The 26,731-nt window shown below is 47.2% G+C and overlaps 1 protein-coding gene across 13 annotated transcripts in view; it reads left to right on the top strand.

Annotated features, from left to right (window-relative positions):
• The first annotated feature begins 2,867 nt into the window (after positions 1 to 2,867).
• Positions 2,868 to 26,731, top strand: part of TFCP2 (transcription factor CP2) — a 40,330-nt gene continuing 16,466 nt past the window's right edge. For 8 of the 13 annotated variants that reach the window (XR_010594515.1, XR_010594516.1, XM_005297227.5 and 5 more), the window contains exons 1-6: positions 2,868 to 3,611; positions 22,315 to 22,466; positions 23,455 to 23,531; positions 24,311 to 24,416; positions 25,299 to 25,405; positions 26,281 to 26,433. Coding sequence is in view for 11 of the 13 variants with exons in the window: in XM_005297227.5 (XP_005297284.1) it covers positions 3,490 to 3,611; positions 22,315 to 22,466; positions 23,455 to 23,531; positions 24,311 to 24,416; positions 25,299 to 25,405; positions 26,281 to 26,433 (717 nt within the window). In the remaining 2 variants the exon portion in view is untranslated. Of the gene's footprint in view, positions 3,612 to 8,718; positions 9,005 to 22,314; positions 22,467 to 23,441; positions 23,532 to 24,310; positions 24,417 to 25,298; positions 25,406 to 26,280; positions 26,434 to 26,731 lie in introns of those variants that run through there. The other 5 variants (XM_042845866.2, XM_065576549.1, XM_042845867.2 and 2 more) reach the window with 3 other exon arrangements.

Here is a 26,731-nt window from a genome sequence, read left to right as displayed (position 1 = left end):
CCTACGCACCAGTTAAATTCACTGAACAAACAGGCCAGCATTCCTAAATTCCACCTGAGGGGAATTAATTCTCTGATCTTTCTGCCAGGGAAGGTACAGCTGTGGTCCAGAGATGTACATGCAACATTTCCAAGCCCTTCTGACTGCAGGGCCTGGTGGTGGCCACCAGGTGGCATCGATTCCCTAATCATACAGCAGCAAGTTGCATAATGGATATAAAATTAGGGCCCCATAAACACCAGTTAGGAGGGGGTGGGGAAGATTTTGCACTTGCTCAATGTTCCATAGGCTGGGGGACCATGGCCAAGCTACTTTTAAGCAGTGGCCCTGTACTAAATCAATATGGTGGAGTGTTGCCTCCAGGAAATATCTGAATTGGTGCCACTGATTGAAAAGTTCAAGATGTTCTACCATTAGGAACGCAACATGACTTCCCCGAAGCAGTTGGGAATAGGGCTCGGGCAGTGTGTAAGCAAAATAATATGTGCTAATCCTCTGCTGGCAGCTGGATGAGAGAGGCGCAAGCCCATTTTTCTGGGAAGCATACGGCCCAAAATAATGGGGAACCAATTCTGCAGGGAAAGAAACTTTTATTGTAAAGGATTGAAAACTAGAGAGACAGGTTGAGAGTGGAGGGAAACTATGATCTGCTAATGTGAGCACATGACTGAATGTAAATACTTTGGGCCAAAGAGTGTCTTTTTGCTTTGTGTTTGTACTGTGCCTTGCACAGTGGGGTCATAGTCCATGGCTTGGGCTCATAGGTAAGAATAGGTAGAAATTTCCAACGCATATTAATTGTATTTTCTCGAGGAAAATAATATAGATGGCGTTAATCATATGCCCCTCCAGTCGGGGCTGAAAACTGATTACTAACGTAAACAAGCCTGACCCCATTTCCAGCAGACATTGGGCTGAGTTTTCATTGCAGCAGGGCTCTAGTCCACTTCCCATAACAGCAATACGGGCTGCCATTGGAAATCCACCCTATGAAAACAAGCCCCCCACCCCAGCTTGAATCTGTCAGTGCTGAGGGTTTCTGGGAAAGAAACTGCCACCCAAATTGTAGGGCAGCAGCCAGCCTCCCATAGTGGTGGGAAGGCCGGGCTCCCTGTCTGCGTGCTGAGGACTGTGTGGACTGCGGACCTGCGGGATCGGTTGACGCTACGCACGTCTCATGCGGCGCCTCATGGTCTCAGACGCCATCCGATGGTCCAGGGACATCTACATGGAGCACATCACCGGCCACTGACAGTACCAAGAGGCGTGAGCCAGAGTGCCATCGTTCTCCCACTACGAGAAAGGGACCAAGTGACCTTCTCCGTTGGATCATATGAACTGGAACCATATACTCCCTGAACATTAAATCTCACCAAATGAGGATCAATCCATCCTCATCATCATATCCACTCGTTATAATCCACAGTGGAACATAGGCACTTTATGAACTTCATACCCTCAGATCTCAATGTCTGTACTTTGACCCATCAACCTTTTACCCCCAATCGGGGATTTTGCAGATTATGTATTCCTCATGCCACTTTATCTTAAACCAAACTTTGCACCATCGATAATCTGTATGTTATTCCCTGATAACCAGAAACCTCAATGATCAAACTCTGTTCACTATTTTTTTTAAACATCATCTTAATAAAATTTTTAAATCTGGATGGAGTGTGGGAGCACTTTAGCCAAAGCCCCACTTTTCTCATTTGAGTTCTAGATCCACCCGGAAAAGCGCTTCCAGCAGCCAGATCAGCTGGAGAGGACCAGCTAGGGTAGTTATGCACAAAGCCGGAGTTCTTCTCTGTTAGCTTCAAAGACTCAACTTGCTCCAGGGTTATGTTAAGACGTAACTGATTCATCCGCAAAGTTGGGGGGTCCAACTGGAAGGATTTTGTCACATGTTTGTACCAAGTTATTTTAATAAACTTTCTACTGGTTTAGCTTTTCCAGCCCCTTTGATGTGAAAACTTGGCAGCTGTTCAGTACATATTAATTGTAATGCATGAAATAAGCACGTGCAATATTTGCCTTTGCTCCTCACTCCTAAACCCTCTATTATTCTTGGAGTCCCCCAGCTCCACCAATGCCCTTTAAATCCCACCCTTGCATTCTCCCGTCCTGCCAATGCCCCTCAATCCCAACCCGCAGCCCCCTGCTATCCCCACCCTGGGTTTATCGCCCAGAACAATTCTGCCACTGCCCTGCAATCCCAATCCACACCCCCCCCCAATATCTCCGCCCCTCCTCACAGGTCTGCCACTGCCCTCAGAGTCCCCCTGCCATTATCCAGTCCCCTAGGTTCCAGCTGAGTCCACCCCCAACTCATTGCACTTATTAGCCAGGGACAGGACTCGAACCCGTAGTACTCAGAGAAACTGGCCTAAGCCATGTCCCAGAAAGGTAGAGGAAGAAGAATCCGGGCCGTACCACGCTGAGCGGCTCCTGCGCCTTAACCCCGCTAGTCCCGCCCCGTCCGGAGCGCTCAGCCTATCGCAACGGTGCTGCCGAGGCGACGGGCCCGCCGGTGAGCTGGGATTGGCTGGCGCTCGTTCGGCGTCTGGAGGGGTCTGGGCGCTGCTATTGGCCGCGAGTGAGTGAGGGGGCGGGGCTTGTGCCTGGCTGGGCTGGAGCAGGGGGCTGCGGCGCTGCCGCCGCCTCCATATTGCGGGGCCGGGCGAAGAGGTGGCGGGGTCGTGAGTCGCGCGCGGGGCCGGGCAGCCGGAGGGCGGCAGCTGCTGGGAAGGGGGGATTCCCGGGCGGGGGGGGGACTCTGGGTGAGGGGGTAACTGGGGGGTGCTGGCCCGGGGGGGGGGTGACTCTGGGGGGTGCTGGCCCCTGGGAGGGGGTAACTGGGGGGTGCTGGCCCCGGGGAGGGGGGGTGACTCTGGGGGGTGCTGGCCCCGGGGAGGGGGGGACTCTGGGTGAGGGGGGGACTCTGGGGGTGCTGTCTCCTGGGAGGGGTGTCTCTCTGCGAGGGGTCCCCTGGGGGGTGCTGGCCCCTGGGAGGGGGGGACTCTGGGTGAGGGGGGGACTCTGCGTGTTGGGGTTCCTAGAGGTTAGTATCCCCTGGAAGGGGGTGACTCTGCGTGTTGGGGTTCCTAGAGGTTAGTATCCCCTGGAAGGGGGTGACTCTGGTTCTCAGGGTCCCTGGGGTGTGGGGGAGGAGTGGCCCCTGGAAAGAGAGTGTCTCTGGGTGTTGAGGTCCCAGGGAGATAGTGTCCCTTGGAAGGGGGTGACTACGTGTTGAGCCCATTGGGAGTTGGAAATTGTGGGTCCCTGGGTGGGGCAGTATCCCCTGGAGGGAGCTCCCTCGGTATTGGGGTCCCATCGGGGGAGATTGTGGGTGTTGGTTATGTCTGGGGTGTATCTCCTGGAAGGAGTGACTCAGTAGTGAGTACCCTGCTTCCCACTGATCTCTGGGGAGGCGGGGGGGAGGTGTTGTACATTTACCGCGGGGCCGGAGCCCCGAGCCACTGGGTGAGGATGGCGTGGGCTCTGAAGCTGCCGCTGGCGGATGAGGTGATCGAATCGGGGCTGGTGCAAGATTTCGATGCCAGCCTCTCGGGCATTGGCCAGGAGCTGGGCGCTGGCGCCTACAGCATGAGGTAGGTGAGATCCTCCTGAACATCTTGTCCTACACCGTGAATTGAGAAGGGTGATGAGAGTGGAATCTGGAGGTAGTGATTGGACCACCGCGGGCTGGGAGACTGCAGAGTCCAGGAGTACTTGGATATTGCATTGAGCTCAGCAGAACAGACAGCCCAGTGTATCGTAGGTGTTGCATTTAATGGCAGATAACTTTCTGGTGGGCTGATTGAAGCCATCACTAGGCTGGAGCAGATCAAGGGGCCATATAGTGCAGTATCCGGTCTGCAGTAGTGATCTGTACCAAGTAACGGGGGGACACCTTCCCCCCTGTTTGCTCTGCATGCTGCATTTGTGAATGTGAAAGATGAAGTGAAACCAGTGGCAGGGAGATTTGGACAGCAGTATAAAACCCAAAGATAAGGTAGAATTTAGAAATAAGACGAAAGTGTGTCACTCCCTGCATGAAGTTGGCCTGAGGAGTTAGCGGTTGCTGGGAGCCAGAGTTAAAATTCAGCCGCAGAACTCAACAGTCGAGATGGATAATTTTATGAGTTTTGTAAATCGTAAAATGGGAGTAATGGGGACTCTGTGCTTGAGGGCATCATCTAAACTCAGGGTCAGGAAGGATTTGCAACACTTGCCCTTCCTCCCCTCATGTTCAGTGTTGCACAGCTGGTTAGCTTTGGGGCAGTTGATTTAGTTGAGGATTGGTCCTGCTTTGAACAGGGGGTTGGACTAGATACCTCCTGAGGTCCCTTCCAACCCTGATATTCTATGATTCAGTTCACCTGCCTCTAAAAATATCAGGTATTGGCCATGGTGGGAGGCAGGTTCCCAGGTGGCATGGACTGTTCAGCTAAAGGGGATATAGCGAATCCATTCCTCTGGAATCTGGCCTCCTGCTGTCAGGTTATGGATAAATCATCCAGACTTTGGCTACGTCTGTGCATACAGTGCTGCTGTACTGTACCAATATGTCTGGGGAACACGCTATATACCGACTGGAGAGAGCTCTTCCGTCGGCATAAACAAACCACCTCAGCGAGCGGCATAAACTGTGTTGGTGGAAGAAGCTCTCCCACCAACATAGCACTGTGCACACGAATGCTTATGTCAATGTAATTTATGTCGCTCCGGGGGATGGAATATTCACACCCTTGAGCAACATATGTTTTGCTCTAATGTAGATGTAGTCTCAATCCTGTGCCTCCCACCTGTTGCTGATTAGGAGAGCCTGTTCCATGCTTCTTTGGTCTATACTCCCTCAACTAATCAGGCCAAGAGTGTCTCTTCCTTAGTCTTGCCCTGAATAATCACCCCCAAGGGCTGGAAGAAGCACCTTCAGCTCTCTGTGATGTGAGCGCAGGTGTTAGTATCTTAATACTTTAATGCAAGAAGGATGTTGAGGAAGTGGAGACAGTTTAGAGAAGAGCCATGAAAACGATTAAAGGATTAGAAAACCTGCCTTAGGGTTGGTCTACACAGGAAAATTACATCCGCATGGCTACGTCTCTTGAGGTGTGAAAAATCCACACCCCTGAGGGATGTAGCTAAACCCTCAGTGTAGACAGGGCTAGGTTGAAAGAAGAATTCTTCTGTTGACCTAGCTGCCACCTCTTGGAACCTTTCCCATTGGTGTAGGTAGTGGCTACACTGAAGCATACAGTTGTGCCGCGGCAGCTTTTCAAGTGTAGATGAGCCCTTATAGTGACAGACTTAAAGAGCTCATTCTGTTTCGCTTAACAAGGAGAGGGTTAAAGGGTGACTTGATTACAGCCTATAAATGGGGAACAAATATTTAATAATGGGCTCTTCAGTCTAGCAAAGAAGAGTCTAATACAGTCCAGTGGCTGGAAGCTGAAGTTGGCCAAGTTCAGACTGGAAATAAGGTGTAAAATTTTGACAGTGAGGCTAATTAATCACTGGAACCATTTACCAAGGGTTGTGGTGGAATTCTCCATCACTGATCATTTTTAAAGCAAAATTGGATGTTTTTCTAAAACATTTGGTCCAGGAATTATTTAGGGGACATTCTGTGCCCCGGTTATGCAGGAGGTCTGACTAATCGCAGTGTTCCTTTCTGGCCTTGGAATCTACACATCTCCGAAATTCTGGCTCTCTTCCTTTCTGTGACCTTGGGGGAAGTCGCTTTCCCTACGTTGCAGTGGGGGCTGGGACGGAGTTTAAGGATCATTTGTTTAATATTAAAGTGCCTAATTAATACTTGTATTAAGAAAGTGACCAACAGCCCTGCTCAGGATCAGGACCTCATTGTGTTAGATACTGGACTGACGTGTCCTTGCTTAGAAGAGTTTGTGTTAACCCACTGCTGATTGTCTCATTGGTCCCTCTCTGTACCTGATCTGCAGGGGATAAGAGACTGTCACAGCCCCAGCTAAGCTATAGCCGCTCATGCTTTCAGCTCTGGACGTCCTCCGTTCAATCCCTGGTGTGGTGGTCATCACCCTTGCAATCAAAGATGACGTATGACATGCAGTGTCAGGGGAGAGGGATAAATCAGATAGAATTTTATAGACACATGTAGGTTGGCAGCCCAATGTTTCCCCTCCCCCGCCCAATAATTCAAGTATATAAAGTACCGCCTATTTCCCTCTGTCTCTCTAGCCATTATTAACTGGCTGACTTGATGTGGCCTTGAGAGGTGATCTGAAGATGAGGAGGGTGGTGGCTTCACTTGTTGGAAAGACATAATACTTAATAAAGTGCTTTGAGATCTACAGATGAAAAGTGCTGTATCAGAGCTAGTATCATGTCATGGATAAGGGGTGGTATGGAAGAAGGTGCAAATGAGGCTGGCATTTTGTCTTGGCCAAGTGGAGGACAGGGGGACAATACAGTAAGGCAATGGTAGGGAGGCGCAGAACCGTGAAGGGCCTTGATGATGAGCTTGGGGATGGAACAGGGGGAACCATTGGAGAGGTTTAGTTAAGGGGGTGATGTAGTCAGTGTGATGGGCAAAGAGGCGTTCTAGAAATCTTAGGGTTGGTCTGCATGAGAAAGTTGCACTGGTTTAATTTAAGGTGTGATTTTTATTTGTATTTTAAATTGGTGCAGAAGTGTGTGTGGACACTCCTGTTTCGATTGAAACCAGGCTTATTTCGGTCAACCCTAATCAACTGAAACTGAATCAGAACAAAGCTGGTTTGAAATACAATGGAGGGGAGGGGTCCAAGACATCTCTTGATTACAGACATGAGTGACTGGGAGGATGATGGAGTTGCCAGCAGTTAAGGGGAGACAGCTTGGCAGGAAAGTTCAGGAGTTTGTCCACCTTAAACTTAACTTCTAGGATGGGATGTTGGAGAGATAGGCCAAGGGGTGGAGTAGGGTGGAGGGAGATGGGTCAAGACTGGAGAGCTAGACTCGAGTCACCTGTGGAAAGGTGATCAAAACTGTCGGTGGAAGCAATTGCCCAAGGGGCAGGCATAATGGGAGATGAGTGGGCCAAGGATGAAGTCCTGTGGAAACACTGCCCATAAAGTGACAAAGATGAGGGGGACCATTTGACTATGACTGTGAAGGCCTAATCAGAGAGATGGGAGGAGAAGACAAGACAAGATTTAAAGGACGTGTGTGATCAATGGTGTCATAAGCAGCCGGGAACTGAAGGAGGCTGAGAGTGGAGCAGGAGCAGGAAACTTGATGAGAGCAATTCTGGAGAGGTGAAGACAGAGGAAGCCAGACTGGCAGGACACCCAGGAGAGAGTTTGAGAGGAGGAATGTGAGGTGGAGAGAGATGGGGCAATAATTGGCAGTGTTTCAAGGACATATTTGTATTTTGGGGGGAACTGGCCAGAAGTGAGCAAAAGGTTGCGAGGAAGGGAGGCGGGGGAAGCAACTTTTTTTTTCCCTCCAGGAAGAGCTTCTCCCAGGATAGGTTGACATGCAACTTCACCACCAGTAAGTTGTTGCAATCATAAGCCAGCATTTGGGTAGAGGTGCACCGTGAAAAGTTCAAGCAGGGGACGCATAAGGTGGAGTTTGAAATGTGCTAAAAGTTAAATGACATTTCCTGGAAATGTGCAAATGTCAAGGTGTTAACACTTTCAATGCAACAGGCTCATGGTAATCTCAAGCTATGTCTACACTGCAGTTTACGTTGGCATAATTTATATTGCTCAGGGGTGTGAATAAGCCACCCCCCCCCCCCAAGCGACATAAATTACACTGACATAAGCACTGGTGTTGCCAGCACCATGTTGGCCAGAGAAACTCTCCCGTAACTGCTGCCGCTCACGGAGGTGGTTTTATTATGCTGACAGGAGAGCTCTTGCCTGTCCGCATAGAGCATCTTCACCAGACATGCTGCAGCAGCACGTCTGCATCAGTGCAGCTGCCACACTGTGCGTGTTGACATGCCCGTAATCCAGTGGTTCTCAACCCGTGGCCAGTGGGCTGCTTGCGGCCCAGTCAGCACACAGCTGCAGCCCATGTGACGTCCTCAGGTCCATGCTGGTAGTATGTATATTGTGTGGATGTAGCCCACATACACACGCACCTGTATATACAGCTCACAATGGTAAATAGGTGGAGAAACATTGCCTTAGTCCATTGTCAATAGGAAGTGAAGAGCTCCTTGCTTCCTGTTACTTCATCTCCTTTAGGGGGCAGACGGTGTTAAATAGCAGCTGGAATTGTTCAGGCCTGGTCTTTTATTTAACCAGTTGATGGGGATAGCTAGAGCCTTCTCCCGGTTGCCTCTAAGCGTATGACTGAGACTACTATCAAGACTGTGCAACGCCAACTTATTCTTGTAGCCGTGTCTTACGTGCAAACGGTACCCGCTCTGACTCGCGCACCTGGGACAGTGTCCTGTTTATCATGTATAACTCTTAAAACCAACTCCTTTAACTATCTTACTGATAACACCTTCAAATAGTAAAATTAGATTGTAAGTTCTTTGGCACAGGGACTGTCTTTGTTCTGTTTGTACAGTGCCTTGTGTAATGGGGTTCTTATCCATGGCTGCAGCTCCTAGGTGCTACCAAAATGCCTCCCCCCCCCCCCCCCCAAAAAAAAAATGTACAAAGAAGTAACATTAGTTGGTATGTGTGGCTTTTTATTTAATTATTTATTTATTTACATTAATTTGTATTCCCATAGTGTCTACAGACCCCAATCCAGGCTCAGGACCCCGTTGAGATATCGGCTAGATAGATACATAACTGAACGATGCTTCCTGACCCAAAGAGCTTACAGGCAAAGTCATGATGCAACATCAAGGGGATTACAACAGACAGACATGGAACGCAAAGCAAACAGATGATTTGTGATTGACGTAATAAGCAGCAGTTACAGCACACCCGCTTTCCTAGCTATTATCAAGTGTTTCAGAGCTAGATGGCCTGTCCCTTTTCTGAGAGGAAATGCAAGCAGTGAAAATAGACAGGTTAGTTTTGCTGTAGCTCTTTGCCATAAGTTTGGGCTTCAGAGTTCCTAACTAACACTTCTCTTATTTTATTTTTGCAAAAATGCTAGGTCTGAGCTACCTACTGTTGTTTAGTCTTCAGAGTGACTGAGAGGGAGAAAAATGGAGAGGTGTTAGCAAACAGCAAGGAGATGCTTCCAGCTAAAACTTGAAGTGAGACCGAGAGATGCAGGAAACCTGTTCTAAGTGGCAGGAATGTTTTGGCACCAACAGTGGACAAGGAAGGCCGAGCCTAGATAGCTGGTGGAGGTGCACGAGATGAGGGGGGCAAGAGGCCTGACTTCATTGCCCTGCATCGTGTCACCATTTGCACCAGTGCAAAGTGCTGCTGATCTGACCTAGTAATGTCTTACACGTCAGGGGTGGAAATGATGGTACAAGGTGTGGGGCAGTGGAGAATTGGGCCTGAGGTCTATGAAGTCAGCTGAACAAGTGCATAGAGGATTTTAAGAATGACACAGGCTTTAAGCTGGCTCCTGGAATGAACAGCCAGCCAGGAGAGGGGTTTGAGAATTGGGAGTGACTGGCTTATACATCCTACATGTCAGAGGTATGTCAGCATATCTTGCCCATATTGAAAGTGGAGCATTGTCTTATCCCCCTTCAGATAGTGGACTTCATAGGATGATTCCCACCCTAATAATAATATATGGAGATAGGTATATCTCCTAGAACTGGAAGGGACCCTGAAAGGTCATAGAGTCCAGCCCCCTACCTTCACTAGCAGGATCAAGTACTGATTTTGCCCCAGATCCCTAAGTGGCCCCCTCAAGAATTGAACTCACAACCCTGGGTTTTGCAGGCCAATGCTCAAACCACTGAGCTATCCCTCCTCTCCGAGCTATCCCTCCTCCCATCTATGAAGGAACATAAATGGCTATTGTGAATTGTAGACAAATTAGAGGTGTCCACAAGAACATAGCATTCCAGGGTTACAGGATCAGGTCTGACAATGTCCAGATGAGATACAGCATGGTCCAGTGGATAGACTGCTGGCCTGGGATCTGGGTTCTGGTTTTGGCTCCACTACTAACTTGCAGTGCGACCTTGGAAAAGTCACTTCCCTTCTCTGGGCCTCTTTTTCTCCTCCCGCCTCCTATCTGTTTTATCTATTTAAATTGTAAAAATCTTGAGGCAGAGATTCTCCCCCACTATGGGTTTGTGCTGTTCCCAGGGTAATGGGGCTCTTTGCCTTGGTTGTGGTCTCTAGGTGCCACCTCCTACTATTAATACTTCTTCCTTTATAATCCCCAGTCATCCTCCTCTTTCTGTTCAGTTCAGATACGTGCCTTTGGTTTATGTGCTTTGTCATCATGCTGCTCAGTATATGGAGTCACATCCAACTTTGGATGTAGTTTCCCAACAGACAGTTCTGAACCTAATTTGTCAGCCATAGTGAAGCGAGGCTGGACGTGAGGCTCCGGAACCAAATTCTGTGACTAGATTTCAGCTCTTGTAGTCTGGCAGTTAAGGCAGGCCCCCTCCCTTGCAATAGCAGGTTGTGTTTTTTTTCCCTTCAAACCAGAAACACAGAGAAATGAATATATTCAAGTGAAACCCTGTCGGCTGCATTTCAGAGCTTGCATTCCATAAAGGCGGCGTCGGTTAGTTTGCAAAGAAATAGGGGGTGGGGTGGGATTTTAAATCTTTAATTTGTAAAATGACCTTGGTGAAATGGCTTGTCTTCTCCGGGCTCTGTAAACCCAGCTGTACACGTGATAAAAGCAGGGTGATAGTGCTGAATACCAGGCGTCTGAGTGGCGTTTTCCCCAGGGACTAGCTACCCAGAACACTTGGCTCTTCCATATCCTCCTAGCAATACACACCAACCAGAGGCAGAGCTCTGCTACTGAAATATTACCTGCAACTCCAGGGTAAAGAGCATCTGAGCTAAACACCCCCAGTAATGTCGTCTGACACCAAGTTAAGTTTTCATACCACTTAACAGTAATTCACTTAAGCAAACTCAACTCCCTTCTCCTCTGTCGAAAGCATTCCATGCCTTAGGTCTGAACTCTGTTGGCCTCGTGAAACCTAACTCTCTTTCCCTGACATTTGTTGACCTAAGCTGATCATAAATAGTGCCTGTCCTACTGTAGGTAAATGCCTTCCTGACATCTGACATTTTCTCCTGTGTCATGGCAGTTCTACACACCAGTCACGGGGAGGAAAGACATCTATAGCCACTTTGTTTCCTCCTATGTGTTTGTTTTTCCCCTCCAGCACCCCTTGTGGTTTTCAGTTGCTCTTCAATCTCAATATGGAAGAAGCACAGTGCTACCTTGGGAATGTGCATTGGTAGGTGAGCGTAGAGATGATCCTCACCCTTGGAGATGGATGTTCTCGGCTTTACCTTGTGTACGTTCTGCAGTATAGGATCAGAGGATGCATTTCTAGGTATACTTAATCCTGCCTTGAAGCAAGGGGATGGGAGGACTAGATGACCGCCTGAGGTTGTCCCTTTCAGCTGAACATTTCTATGATTTTGCTAGTGGATGCAATGGTTGGTGTTACTGGTAGCTTTATATAACATAGCAGTTCTAAGAGATCAGAGACAGCTTTGAAATATTTCATTAGTAACTGACCATACATTTCCCTTGGAAGAATTCGTGGAACGCTGTGTTGTTTGTTTGACTGTCAACTGTACAAGAGTGTCTCAGTTGTGAATCACTAATTGTCTAGGGGAATTCTGGGAAGCCGTTAATGGGAAGTATACATTTGCTAATGGGGAATATAACTGAATGTTAGAGCTTCTCAGTTTTAACAAAACTTACAACTCATCATCTTCCTGAACTGAGCAGATGAATGGTGACATGAAAGGTCATAGCATGAGAAGATGGGACTTAGCAGTGTGCTGTGTCTTGAAGAAGGTTGGAGATAACACATGAGGTCACAACCTCTTGCTATCTCTTGGTAAGTCATTAAGAATTTCCACTGGAGATGCTAGTTGTGAGTCCAAGCGTTTGTGAGGCACTGTTGAGCTCTTTAAACTCTGGCTGTCTTAATGATACCATTCCTATAAATATTTAAACTTTTTATTACACCATACAACATCTAAAGCTGACCCTATTACCCGGGTCGCATAGCATAGCAACATAATGGCCTTTAAATGATTAGAACTCCCAGCCTAGGAGCTCTTCACATAATCCATGACTGCTGTGACTGGGAGGTGGAGAAAACTGCTTTCTTTGGATGTTTGTGATCTTTCTAGTGCGGATAACTCCATGCAGTTAACCATATCAGTATGATCACTGGACCAGAATGCCTATCTGTATGTTCAGTTAGTAATCAAAGGCTCAGAATGAGCTGTGCTTCTGTAACCTATACAGAGCTCTTATCTTTGGTAGTAGTATATTGCTTGTTTTACACTTGGTTAACAAGTGGATAACTGCAGGAATTCTGTGCTTGATTAGACTAATTCTACAAATACGGCAGTACAAGGGTCCAGAACCGACTCTGTGTATCACCTATTGGAATGTGTAATATTTCTAACAGAAATCTAGATTCCGGGTTAAGTAGGGTCCCAAATAGCTGGGGTCCTAACAGTTTTGTCAGCTGCTAAATCAGGTCCGTAGCTATTATAGACTGGCTAAATATTTGGTGCTGTGAAAAGCAGTCTGTGATGTAACAGCAAACTGCGTTACTGACTCTTAACCTGATGTTAATTCCAAGTTGTTATATAGAACTCCAGATGTGTTTGCCACCTGTTCCAATGCAGAGATGACTGGCTGTTTCATTATGGAGTGGTAAGGCTGGTGTTCTCAAGATAGGACGGTTGCATCCAGGGGAATTCTAGCTCAGGGAATCTTTCTGCAGGAAAAATAGCCATCACTGTGTGCTAATGGGATGCCTAGTCTATAGCAAAGATTCGTTCTTCATCTGTCCGCTCTGCAGAGAAATATCAAGCCAAGTCGTTTCACTGGATTATGTAACATGCCCAGCTGCGTAAATTCACTCGCCCGTTCCTTGATGCAGCAATGTTGTGTTTCCAGCACCCAGGCAACTGTGTAGGTCATCTCCCTTGTATGTCTAGCTGGTTGTTTGGGGGCAGATGACTGCTGCAGCAATATATCTGACAGTTGATGAGGTGGCATAAGTTTCTCATATACACTGGATGTGGGAGATCCCCTAAAATCTAAGAATTTATTGTAATATCTTGTGCACGTTCCTGGCTCTATTTTTCCCTGGTGCCACTCCCTCATCCCCTCGGCTTGTTAGAGATACTAAGCACCTTCCGTTGTACTTCTTCTTTGTTTCAATGTGAGGGTTAGTATGTATGGTCTACTGGTGTTTTCGGTTCTCCCTGATGCACTTACTAGGTATGTGAGTCCATGAACCAATAGGCACTTGCTCAAGTTAGTTCCATCGCTCACTGGCATTGTTAAATATTATTTGCTTCACTAAAATTGTCATCTTTTGGGGTTAAATGAGCTGCAAGCTTTTGGGGTCTCATGCTGTAGGGCTGACTCTTGGCACCAAGGGATGGGTTTGTAGCTGTTGGTCTGTAGTAGGAATACATAATCTGTATATGGGGCCCTACCAAATTCATGGCCATGAAAAACGTGTAATGGAAACCTGGTCTTTTTTGTGTTCTTTTACCCTGTACTATGCACATTTCATGGGGGAGACCAGCATTTCTCAAATTGGGGGCCCTGACCCAAAAGGGAGGTGCAGGGAGGTCACAGGGTTATTTTAGGGGGGTTGTGGTATTGCCACCTTTACTTCGGCTGCCCCGTTCTGAAGGCAGCGCAGGAGAGCGGCGGCTGTTGGTCGGGTCCCCAGCTCAGAAGGCAGTGCCTGCCAGCAGCAGTGCAGAGTGAGGGTGGCAATACCATACCACGCCATCCTTACTTCTGTGCAGCTCTGCCTTCAAAGCTGGGCTCCCGGCCAGCAGCCGCCGCTCTCCAGCTGCCCAGCTCTGAAGGCAGCACTGCCACCAACAGCAATGCAGAAGTAAGGGTAGCAGTCCCACAGCCCCCCCGCTACAATAACCTTGTGTGCCTCCCCCCCCCCCCCCCACTCCTTTTTGGGTCAGGACCTCTACAATTACAACATGAAACTTCAGATTTAAATAGCTAAACTAATGAAATTAACGATTTTTAAAATCCTATGACCGTGAAATTGACCAAAATGGACTGTGAATTTGGTAGAGCCCTAACTATATACATTGCTGCATGGCCCCTGTCACTCCAGTATGTGAACATCTAGTGGAAGGCAGGGATGGTGATGCTGTGGAATGGATGATAGAAATCAGGGCATTTAAAAGAAATAAAGATAAGATGCCAGTGCATATAGGGGTGGCTGGACTGCCGCCAGCAACTGCCCAACTTGCCTTCTACATGGGTTTTTCTCTTTAAAAGCAGCCACTTCCTGTTATGATAATGATGGAATCAGATGGAGACTGGTTACTTTTGCAGCGTTTTGCGGGGAGGGGAGCCCATGAATATTTCATCTCCTGAAATGGAAGGGTTAAAACTTTGCTCAGGGGGCCAAATGGTAAATGTTTGACTAGTCCAGTTCTCCCTCAGCAAACTTTTAATGTTCAGCAAAAAAACACGTTGACCTTTAAGGGTCTGACTTAACCTTCCTTCCCTGCCTTTCTTCCCCACACCCCCTACGTTCCCCTAAAGTAGTTGAAAAGTAAAGTAGTTGAAAAGGGTGTTCAGCAAAACTTAATGTGCTTTTAAACGGTTTTAAAATGAACTCCCCGTGAGGTGGAAAATTTCTCAGCCTCTCCAAACCAAGGTCGGCAGTGATGTTAAAATCTCCGCTTTGGGGCTGAGACACGGATCTGTGTGTCTCAGGCATAATGGAAATGTATGCCACAATGTTCCTTCACTCCTTCTCCAGGCTCCGTTTTTGTCAACAGGACACAGGATGAAACTCAAGTCTCCTATCTTACAATCTGCCAGATGACCACACCTGAGATAGAATGGCTCAAAACAATCAGAGCTTATCTCCTGAAGGCAATACCGTGTTCCACTAATAATAAGTAACACTGACTGTTAAGTTGGATTGGTGACATTATTTTTAAAAAAGTAACTTAACTCTCAGGCCCAGATCCTCGGAGGGATTTAGGTGCCTAGCTCCAATTGAAATCAGTAAGAGTTAGGTGCCTAAAATACCCTTGAGGATCTGGGCTTCAGACTCTTTGAAATGTGCAATGTTCCAAAGCGGTAGCCGTGTTAATCTGTATCAGCAAAAACAACTAGGAGTCCTTGTGGCACCTTAGAGACTAACAAATTTATTTGGACGTAAGTTTTCATGGGCTAGAACCCACTTCATCAGATACATGGAGTGAAAAATTCAATAGGCAGCACATGAAAAGATGGGAGTTGCCTTACCAAGTGGGGGGGGGGGTCATTGCTAACGAGGCCAATTCAATCATGGTGGATGTGGCCCATTCCCAACAGTTGACAAGAAGGTGTTACAATGTTACATATGACTGGAAGGAACCTCCTGGGTCAGTGAGTTGAGTCCCCTGCTTATCGCAGGCAATGCCATCATATAAGCCCAATAATAAATCTACCAAGCCCCGACTTAAAACAGGCTAGCTTGGTGGCCTCCACACCTCCTATGTTCTGTTAAGTACAATGACTTCCCTCTAAGGCTGTAGATATTTCTAAGACCTGACATGTTCATTGCTGTATAAGAAACAAATCAAGTAGGGTTCTGTGTAAGCTCGAAAGCTTGTGTCTCTCACCCACAGACGTTGGTCCAACAAAAGATATTACTTAACTTAAATCATTCGAGCTGTCTCCCTGCCAATGCAGGATTGTTCCCTATGCTACAAATCCTGGTGTTCTTGAACTGTAGACTGGACAAAAGTTACAGTAGTGTCCGATGATAGATTCACGTAGTGCACTGGAGACAAGCTAGAGAACGCTGAGCTAGACAGATGCAAATGGCTGGGCTTTGCCTTGGGTTTATTTTGATTTCACTATCTTTGTGTCATTCAGCTGCAATCTTTTCATGTGGGATTTGTCTGTGCCCACCGTAATCATCCTCCAGCCAGGGTAGGATGTCTGTGCTAAGAGGTGGTGTGTGTGTTTCATGTTTGTGGTCAACAGCATGCTAGGCAAACTGGAAAGAAGCGTTCCATCCCCCTAAGGCTTAAGGAGAGCGTGCGAGCCATTGCAAGGTCTCAATATTTGCATGGAAGCAAAGTTTTGGAAACTCTTAAATACAATTTAATTCAAAGGAAGAGGTGCATCTGACAGTGGGGCTTCTACAGATGAGATGCTGTGTGGCATTGGCGTGGGTCTGAGACAACCTTGGTTTTCATCTTGGCTCTCACATTGACTGTGTGACCCTGAGCAAGTCACTGCCCTTCTTTCTGCCTCAGTTTCCCCCCAGTCCCACCCCAACCTCTGTCTTGTCTATTTAGATTGTAAATTCTCTGGGGCAGGGACTGTCTTACAGCAGAACGAAAATTCATTTGCAAATTAAACACCTTTAATTTGGGCTGGAATAGGGACGGGGAGTGGCTGTCTAAGTACAGAAGCAGCTTTGCCTCTCCTGGAATTGACACCTCCTCATCTCTTATTGGGAGTGGACCACATCCACCCTGATCGGATCTGCCCTGTCAACACTGGTTCTCCACTTGTGAGGTAACTCCCTTCTCTTCATGTGTCAGTATATAATGCCTGCATCTGTAACTTTCACTCGATGCATCTGAAGTAAGGTTTTTTTTAACCACAAAAGCTTATGCACAAATAAATCTGTTAGTCTTTAAGGTGCCACCGTACTACTTGTTGTTTTTGTGTCTTATGTGTTTATACAATGCCTAGTACAATGGGGGCCTTGACCTTGGTTGGGTAGTTAGGCATTTCTGTAATATGTAATAAGGGCAATCCATCCAAGATTTTTACACTGGAAAAACTCTCACCCCCAAGTTTGTTGTCCATGTGAATGTGACATATATTTTAATACCCGAAATACTTTGCTTAACCAGGAAATGGACGGTGTGTGTGTTCGCTCTGAACTGTCTAGACTGTTTCTCCCTCCCCCCCCCCCAATGTTTGTAATGGTATCGGTGGCCTTAGTCTGAATAGGGCTTCACATTCCATCCAATCTTCCCTTTGGGGCAAAGTAGTTTCTGGTTACTTTGCTAATCTAGCAAGTGGAAATTCCCTTGTCTCATCCAGTGCTAGGTGTGAGGGGTTTGTCTGTTTATGCAACACTACCGCCCTGTCTTGTGAGAAGAGCTCTGCTTTTTTCATTGTTTGGTAAGACTTGACTTCGTCTGACCCACAGAACATTCTTTCTTAAGCCCTGCCTATGCAAGGAAATTTTCTGGAAGAGCTATTGTGGAATGCGTGACTGACTTTATTCTGGCGTGCAAAAAAAAAAAAAAAAATTCCCCACTTGGTACTATTCCAGAACAGTTTATTCTGCAACAGCTATGCAAGTTGACTAGTCCATATAGACCAGGTTTTGAGCAGCTGCTGCCTTGATTGCAGTATCTCCTCTGTAAGGTGCTGTTCCTGGAGATACCAGTGTATTGCTTGGTGGGCCGCTGGTGTTTGGCGGAGGGCTTGAGTGGCAGAACTGGACTGAAGGGGGAAGCATCTTTTCATTTAAAAAAAGTTCCACTATTCTAGCTGCACTTCAGCGCTCTCCACCTCGAAGGCATCGTGATTTGTGTGTGTGCGTCAGTAACAGCCACGTGTTTTGTAAAGAATTGTCAGGCTTCTCCAGCCGAGCGCTGTATCAAATTCTGAACACTGGCCCCCAGAGTATCCCTCCTGTCGGTGCTATTGACAGCTGATGAAGTCTGAGAGACTTTTAGAGACGTCAGCTGGGATTTTCTAGAAGTGCTTAAAGCCTGGTTTACACACTAGTTTTTGGTAGTGGTAGAACTCTTTCCATTAAGGATGTATTTCCCCCCCCCCCCCCCCCAACTGATGATAATTCTACCAGTTCAACCTGTAGTGTGAATGCAGTTTTACCAATATAGCTTATTCCCATATAGGAAAGGGAAAAAGCTATACCAGGTTTCAGAGTAGCAGCCGTGTTAGTCTGTATCCGCAAAAAGAACAGGAGTACTTGTGGCACCTTAGAGACTAACAAATTTATTAGAGCATAAGCTTTCGTGGACTACAGCCCACTTCTTCGGATGCATATGATTATGATGATTCGGATGATTATGCATCCGAAGAAGTGGGCTGTAGTCCACGAAAGCTTATGCTCTAATAAATTTGTTAGTCTCTAAGGTGCCACAAGTACTCCTTTTCTTTAAGCTATACCAGTTTACCAGCACTTCGCTATTAGTAAACTGCATCTCTGCTAGGGGCACATATGCTGCTGCAGTTAAAGTGATACATACACCTTTTGTGTGCTGACAAGACCTTAGGGGCAGTGGTTTTCAAACTTTTTTTCTGGTGACCCAGTTGAAGAAAATTGTTGATGCCTGCGACCCAACGGAGCTGGGGATGAGGGGTTTAGGGGGTGGGAAGAGCTCAGGGCTGGGGCAGAGGGTTTAGGGTTAAGACTGCAGGTTGGGGCCGGGAATGAGGGGTTCAAGGTGTGGAAGGGGGCTCTGGGTTGGGGCAGGGGATTGGGTGTGGGAGGGGGGCAGGGCTCTGGGCTGGGGATGCAGGCTCTGGGGTGGGGCTGGGGTGAGGGGTTTGAGGTGCAGGAGGCGGCTCTGGGTTTGGGGGGGGGGGCTCAAGGCTGGGGCAGGGGATTGGGGTGCAGGCTTACCTCGGGCGGCTCCCAGTCAGTGACACAGCAGGGGTGCTAAGGCAGGTTTCCTGCCTGTCCTGGCACCGTGGACAGCAGCAGGTCCATCTCCTAGGCGGAGGTTCACAAGTGGTGCTGCACTGCTCTCGCCGCAGGCACCGCTGTTCTCTCTGTCCCCCTCCTCCCCCCCGCTCCCATTGGCCATGTGGAGCCAGTGTTTGGGGCGGGGGCAACGCGGGGAACCCCGTGCCTCCCCCCAGGATCTGGACCTGCTGCTGGCCGCTTCCAGGGCGCAGCGCGATGTCAGAACAGGTAAGGACTAGCCTGCGTTAGCCGGGCAGCACTGCTGGCGGGACTTTTAATGGCCCAGTCGGCGGTGCTGACCAGAACCGCCGCAACCCAGTGCCTTCCATTCCATCCCTGGCTTATTGTAAATCTAATAGGTCAGTGTGTACCCAGATCTTGGTATGTTGTGGGACTGTTGGAAAAGGTCACTAGAGCATGTTGCTTTAGACCCTCCAATGACCCATCCCCTCGCAGTGGCATCTGAAGCAAACCACGTTTGTAAACAGCCAATGACAACCGAGGTGTAGAAATAGATGATCTAATAATGATTTACTCGTAATTTCTACTAATAGGAGTTTAAATCTTCTCTACTGGAGTTAAGGGTGCTGAGAAATGTCACAGCTAACGGAAGGTGCTGCAGGCTTGTTTTTGTTTTGTTTTAAGGTCAAAAGGAACCGTTGTGTTGGTCTAGTCTGGCCACCTGTGTAACACAAACCACCATAGGCCTTCTCTGTAAATTAATTCCTGCTTCAGGTTCAATAGCTGTGCTTGAACCAAAGCATCTGTCTCAGAAAAAACATCAATTCTTGATTTTTGAAATTTCTTGTGATGGAGAATCCACCACAACCCTTGGTAATTTGTTCCAAAGATTAATTATCGTCACTGTGAAAAATCTGCCCATTATCTGTCCAGAAGGGATATCTGGTTGGGTTGCCATCATCGGCTCCATCTCCATGGCAGCTCGGTGGGAGAATTTTCTCTTCGGGTGACTCCTGGACATGCTTGCTTACCTGGATGTAGGAGTTCAAATGCCTAGAGCCCTGCAAATCTGCAGAGATCTTCTTTATATCTGCGCAGGACTCTACAAAGTGTCCCAAGCTCCCAAAAGCATGATGGTACCATTCACTCACATGGCTGGTCAGTTGGCAAAGATGGGTTGGTGATTTGTTGTGCAGCATTTACCTATCTCCTAGAACTGGAAGGGACCCTGAAAGGTCATCGAGTCCAGCACCCTGCCTTCACTAGCAGGACCAAGTACTGATTTTGCCCTAGATCCCTAAGTGGCCCCTTCAAGGATTGACCTCACAACCCTGGGTTTAGCAGGCCAATGTTCAAACCACTGAGCTATCCCTCTCCCCATTGTTTAGCGCTCCCAGTAGATGTAGATTGGGGCCTTGTGCTAGGCGCTGCACAAACCCAGACTAAGGCGTGGTCCCTGCTCCAAGGAGCATATTCTAGGGGTTGTATTCATGTTACCATAGCTCTTGTTGGCTGTTCCGTTGTTTGAACATAGCAGTAATGGGTCTGAATTTGAAAGGGATTGACTTTACTCGGGTCTCCCAGTGAGGGACAGGTTAGGTGTCAGCAGCCCAAGGGGCAGAGAGGGATCAGAAGCCGGGCCCTGAGGGAAAGGCAAGGTGAATCATCCCTGCCTCTCCCATCCCTCCCACCCCTGTCAGATGGAGATAGCTATCAGTATGCACAGAGCTGAACATAGAAGCAAGAATTTATCTAACTTTTTGACCTAAGGGAAGGGCAAAGTTGATGCTGGAGCTATGACATAGGACACTTCCTTGAAGGTTAATGGTTTGCTATAGGACGTGCCTTTTGCATGCATGCTATATGTTTTAAAATAAAAAATCAGGATGGATTAAAAAAATCAGTTATTTTAAAAAATCTTTTAAAAGTTTAAATACACTTTTTTCTTTTTAAAAGTAAACCTATTTAAAATTGAAATTGGCAAGCTGTATTCAAGGCTTAAATTTACTGCAATCTATTAATTATTCAAATTATATTCAAGCAGTACGTGTTTGGTGCTGAAATTTTGAAGTTTCACTGACCTGGTGGCAGTTTGAGTGCTAAACCAGCTGTAGGCCGCAGTGGCCTCTTCTGAAGGTACAGAGAGAGTATTTTCTTCCCTTCCGATTATTCAGTAGTTCAGTTCAATGACTAGTTTATTTTTGGTTGAGAAACCAACTGGGAGTTGAAAAAACAGGGAAACTTGTTTTCCTCTTCCAATCTATGAATAGAAACAAGATGTGAAAGGATGAGATCTACTAGTTCTAAGATCTTAAAAGACATAGTGATTGGAAACAATTCAGTTCATTAACTACAGATAGTACCTATTTTGTTTAATCAGTTTGTTTTAAATGCAAAACATAGTTTGATAAAATGTTTTCTTGCCTATCCAGCACATTTAAAGTAGTCTTATTTAATTAATAAAAACAAGTTTAGAATTCAGTTAAAAATGCTCCAAAACAAAATTTTAATTTCCATTTAAATGCAGTTAGACACTAATCATCTGGTAAATTAGAAATGCACCATTCACTGTTTTCTAATGCAATAAAAATGTAAAAACTTCAAAATTTAAATTAAAGGTATGTTACGCTACACAGGTGCTTAATAAATGTGTATAGATTGTTATTTTTCTGACTAGCAAAAAGTACCAAATATAGTGTGAAGGCTATATTTAGTTGCAAATCAATACAGTGTAATGGTTACCAACCAATGAGAATCAGTTTGTCTTTAGGAAAGTTATTAAAAAGTACAAATGCAAAACAAGATTAAAATGGGTTTAAATCAAGGTTTCCTGGTTGCTGATTTTTGAATCATGATTGGAATCTGTGATTTAAATCAGCCCAACCTGATATACACGTGTGTGTGTGTGTGTGTGTGTGTATGTATATATATATATATATACTTGTTTTAAACAGAGGTCAGCACAAAGTGACCTTTCAAGGAGCAGCATGCAAGCTCAGTGTTACCAAATTAGTTGCACCATGGCTTATAAAACAAACCAGTCACTGGAAGCTGGTGCAATTGGAGACCCAGTTTGGGCTGTGAATAGCTGCATGGGGGTGGATGTTGCGGCTGTGGAGGTGGTTACCTATGGCTCCTGAGGGTCAAGTGGGGTGATTGATCATTTTGCAGTATGACATTAATGTCTTTGTTCACTTACCCATCTTCCCAACTTGGAGATTATGCACTGCAATGTTGCTTGTGTGCCATGGGGTATAAAGGTAGTAAAATAGGCCTGCTGTTAAAGAGGATGTCTCTGTGTTTAAGCCTCAAACTGTTGATGTTTGAGGCAGGGAATGATTGTATTTAGAAGTGCAGGGAGGATGATAAAAAAATCTTACAAGAATCCGTCTTTGGGTGCTGTTCGGAATTGCTTGCTTTAGGCCCTTTTTGTGCAGGTGATGGGTGTTAGATGGAGGGGGGGCATGAGGAGTGAAATATTCAAATGACATCTCTGTGCAGTCGGAGCCGAAACCAACCTGATTGACAAATCTCTGTTGCAGTGATGTTCTAGCCCTGCCCATATTCAAACAGGAAGAATCAAGTTTGCCTCCTGACAACGAAAACAAGATCCTGCCTTTTCAGTACGTTCTGTGTGCAGCCACGTCCCCTGCAGTGAAACTCCATGACGAAACACTCACCTATCTCAATCAAGGTGAGGCTTTTCTGCGTTGCTGGAGGGCAGCTACATGGGTCACGTATATTTATTTGAATGTTCACCCTTCAAATGTAAATCATCTTTGTACTAAAACCCAAGCTGCTTCGAGGCTCCCAGCCTTTTCACCTCATTTCGCTCTACCCCAGCAGGTGTGGGATTAGCTGGTTTCCCCAAGGTTCCACCAGAACCAAAAGTCCTAAGGAAAATTGAGCCATCTAAACCCCACGCCTGATTGGCAGAGAACCTACTGCTAACCTTTGCAGTTCTTAGACCAAGGCTAGCATAGGACCGGTTAGGGTCTATAGCAACAGGTACACTACATCTTACAGGCATTATAGACAATCTTCGTAGCCTAAAGCAGATTGTGCTACAAATGCATCTCCTGATCCTACTTCCTACCTCAGGAGCATACCCCTTTCTCCTTACTAGGACTTTGCTCACCTGGCTGCCAGCACATGTTCTTGTGACTGGCTGTAAGAGGAAGTAAGTTAGAGCAAGCATGTTATTGGGCATACACTAGGAAGTTCTTTAGCGCGTGTATTCTCTTGGAGGAGTGACTGAGGTTCTGTGGCCTGCAATGCGCAGGTGGTCAGACCAGGTGATCATGATGGTCCCTTCTGACCTAACAGTCTGAGTCTATAAATTCCAGTCACCTCCATAGGTGGGATTTGGGAAAGATCAGGATAGCTGCTGGTAACCCAATTAAGCCAACATGTAATGGGTTTCTTCTCATATTCTTAGTTTGCAAGTAGATGAGCTTTGTTAGTTGGGCAATTCCTAAAAAGCTCCATCTTGGTTCACAAGGAAGGACAGGAGCTAACATCTCAACAGGTCCCTCTCCCTTGGCCAGTGTTCATCCACTCCCTGATCAACATATCACTTACACTTCTCGCCACTTCTGTCACTCTTGTATTAGATGGCAAATTAAATGCCAAAGAAGAGCAAAACCCATGTGCAGCTAACAGTCGTTAGGCCTCTTCCCTAGGTCAGTCGTATGAGATCCGGATGCTGGATAACAGGAAAATCGGGGAGCTGCCGGAGATAAATGGGAAACTGGTAAAGGTAAGCGAGCGGGAATGCGAATGTCCTTGGTACACAGCCATCCTCACACAGGGCGCCCTGCCAGCACAGCAGAACATCAGGCAGTCTGCACGGAAAGGTCCTCTCGGCATAGGGATTAATAGGTGCTTTCAGGCACTCAATGCCACCAACCTGCACAAGGTGCTCCCCAGCAGGTGTGGGCTTAGCTGGTCTCCCCAGGGCTCCACCAGAACCAAAGGCCCTACGGAAAATCGAGCCAGCTAGACTCCACCGCCCCCTTGGCAGAGAATCTGCTGTTAACGCTTGAGGATCTCAGGCCCAGGCTAAGATACAACAGTTTAGTGCCAAGAAAAGAAAATGTGGCGGTAACACACCCCTCCTGAGGGGTATAGAGGTGAAGGAGAACTTTGCATTGTGCAACAGTACCCCCTTTTCCCCACAGCTTCACCTCATTCCATCTTGGGACGGATCTTTGGACCATTCCTCACAAGCACCTTGATAGGGAAGAGCTGGGATAAGAGGAAATGCTGACTCGGCAGCTTGTCACTCACTCCACAGGGCCTAGTTTAACTCTTTGTTTCGCCCCTTCAGCTTCTGTGGATGGCTCTAGGTCTCCCATATTCTCCCTCCCTGCTCTTTCACTGAGCTGGTGACGCAGGGAAACCCCCACTGCCTGAGGGATGTTGAACTGTTTAGTGATGGTTGCAGGACCGGACACACGGTGCTTTGAGCTGGGGGTTGGACTAGATGACCTCCTCAGGTCCCTTCCAACCCTGATGTTCTATGATTGTCCCCTCTAGAGTATATTTCGAGTGGTGTTTCATGACCGGCGGCTGCAATATACGGAGCATCAGCAGCTTGAGGGCTGGAGGTGGAACAGGCCTGGGGACAGGATATTGGATATAGGTGAGTGTCTGCGGTAGCCTGGATAGGGCCTGGAGAACAGATTTGCATGTAGTTTGTCTTCACTGATGCAATTCCCACTGATCCAAACAGCTTCTGTGCTCTCAGGTAACCCAAGAATTATTTTTATAGGCAAGAAGAGGGAAGAATAATGCTTTGCTGCTCATAAAATAGAGGGTAAATGATTGCGTTTAGTACTGACTCATGACTTTAGCTGGCAGTTCTGTTTTGAATACGACCTCCCCCCCTTAGCCCTTCAGGAAAAAAAGCGACTAACTCATCATTGTAAATATTAAAGGGTGTAAAAACATTCAGTATCCCTTGTTCCATGTCCCCTGGGCAACAGAAGCCTTCACACTACTGTAAGACACAACTTCACCTAGCTGTGGCCTCCATATTGCTCTGTCTCCCTTGCCACCACTACATGGCAGTCTAGGAGGCTAGAAGTGGGGAAGCTTGCACAACATCTGCCTGAACTGTGTGGAGCTCTGGCCAACCTCCTTGGTCCCTTGATTTCTTGCACACTGAACTTCCTCAAGAAATTCACTCCGCTCTGGTTCCTGCGGGGCAAGTGAAATAGAGACGATGCCTCTGTCTCTGTACCTGTGCTCGTATATCCAGAGGGTCAGGGACACTTTATAAAATATATGGAGATAGACCTATATCTCATAGAACTGGAAGGGACCCTGAAGTGTCATCGAGTCCAACCCCCTGCCTTCACTAGCAGGACCAAGTACTGATTTTTGCCCCAGATTTTTAAGTGGCTCCCTCAGGGATTGAACTCACAACCCTGGGTTGAGCAGGCCAATGCTCAAACCACTGAGCTATCCCTCCCCCACTTTCTGCCTCGTGCTTGCCCTCCAAGTGTGTCTTCTGCTTCCACAGATATCCCGATGTCTGTGGGTATAATTGACCCCAGGGCAAATCCAACACAACTAAATACAGTGGAGTTTCTCTGGGATCCTTCAAAGAGGACTTCCGTGTTCATCCAGGTAAGACAGGAGTTGCCGGGAACATCCGGCTCCTGCTGTTCCTTTGCAGCAACCCAGGGAAAGGGGAGAAGCTGTCCTAGGAAAAGGGGCTCTTTCCCGGGTCAATACTCAGGGTACGTCTACACTACCCGCCGGATCGGGTAGTGATCGATTTATCGCGTCCCCGATCTTTCTGCCGTCGACTCCGGAATTCCACCACGGCGAGAGGCGGAAGCGGAGTCGGCAGGGGAGCGGCGGCCGTCGATCCCGCGCCGTGAGGACACGAATAAGTGATTTTAAGTCAATCTAAGATGTGTTGACTTCAGCGATTTTTTTTTACGTCTGTTAGTCTATAAGGTGCCACAGGACTCTTAGTCTGGATCTGTAAAAGCAGCAAACACAGCTACCCTTTTGATACTTAACTTGCTTGGCCCCTTTGAAAATCCCACTGGGTGCCTAAATATCTTTGAAAATCTGGTCCTTTGGGCCTAGAAGGAATAAACTGGAAAAAGTGTGGGTGGGGTTTGCAAACTGCTTTATTTTAATGATCTTGGGGCGTCATTTATAACAATAGTAGGTTGGAAATCCTGTAGGCAGAAAGTGAATCTCACACACACACACTCTCTCTCTCTCTCTCTCTCTCTCCTTCCTTCCTTCCTTCCTTCCTTCCTTCCTGCTGGTGTCTCTTTAATTCCTTAATGTTCATGCTATCCGATGCATTTCCATCTCAGCCCTGCAGTGCACCCATCTCACTGGGATGCTGCCCAGGAACATGTGTCCAGCTGTGTGTGAGACTTCAGGGGCAACATTTTGCCTTGAACGTTAACCGGGCATGTTCTTGTTCCGCAATGTTAGAGCTCTACTAATGATGTCCCTCCTTGGGTGACTCTTTTCAGGTGCACTGTATCAGCACGGAGTTCACCATGAGGAAACATGGCGGCGAAAAGGGAGTGCCCTTCCGAGTCCAGATCGACACCTTTAAAGAGAATGAGAATGGGGAGTACACTGAGCACTTGCATTCTGCCAGCTGCCAGATTAAAGTCTTCAAGGTACCGTGTGGGCTGTGGGCACATCCTGCTAAAGAACTAGAACCAGACACAAACGCCCCCCACGTGACACAATCAGGGAGCAGACCCCAATTAACTCAATGAACTGCAGGGACAGGGCCTTGCCTTTGTATGCCACAGAAGTAGCTCCTTGCCTGTCATGACTAGCACTCTATAAATACACCTCTGCCCTGATATAACGCAACCCGAATTCGGATATAACGCGGTAAAGCAGTGCTCTGGGGGGGGGGGCTGCGCACTCCGGCGGATCAAAGCAAGTTCGATATGACACGGTAAGATT

This window comes from Chrysemys picta, chromosome 22 (genome assembly GCF_011386835.1).
Source record: "Chrysemys picta bellii isolate R12L10 chromosome 22, ASM1138683v2, whole genome shotgun sequence".
In the NCBI taxonomy this organism is placed as follows: domain Eukaryota; kingdom Metazoa; phylum Chordata; order Testudines; family Emydidae; genus Chrysemys; species Chrysemys picta.
Note: the sequence above shows the minus strand (reverse complement) of the source record. Positions and strands in the feature narration are given on the sequence as shown.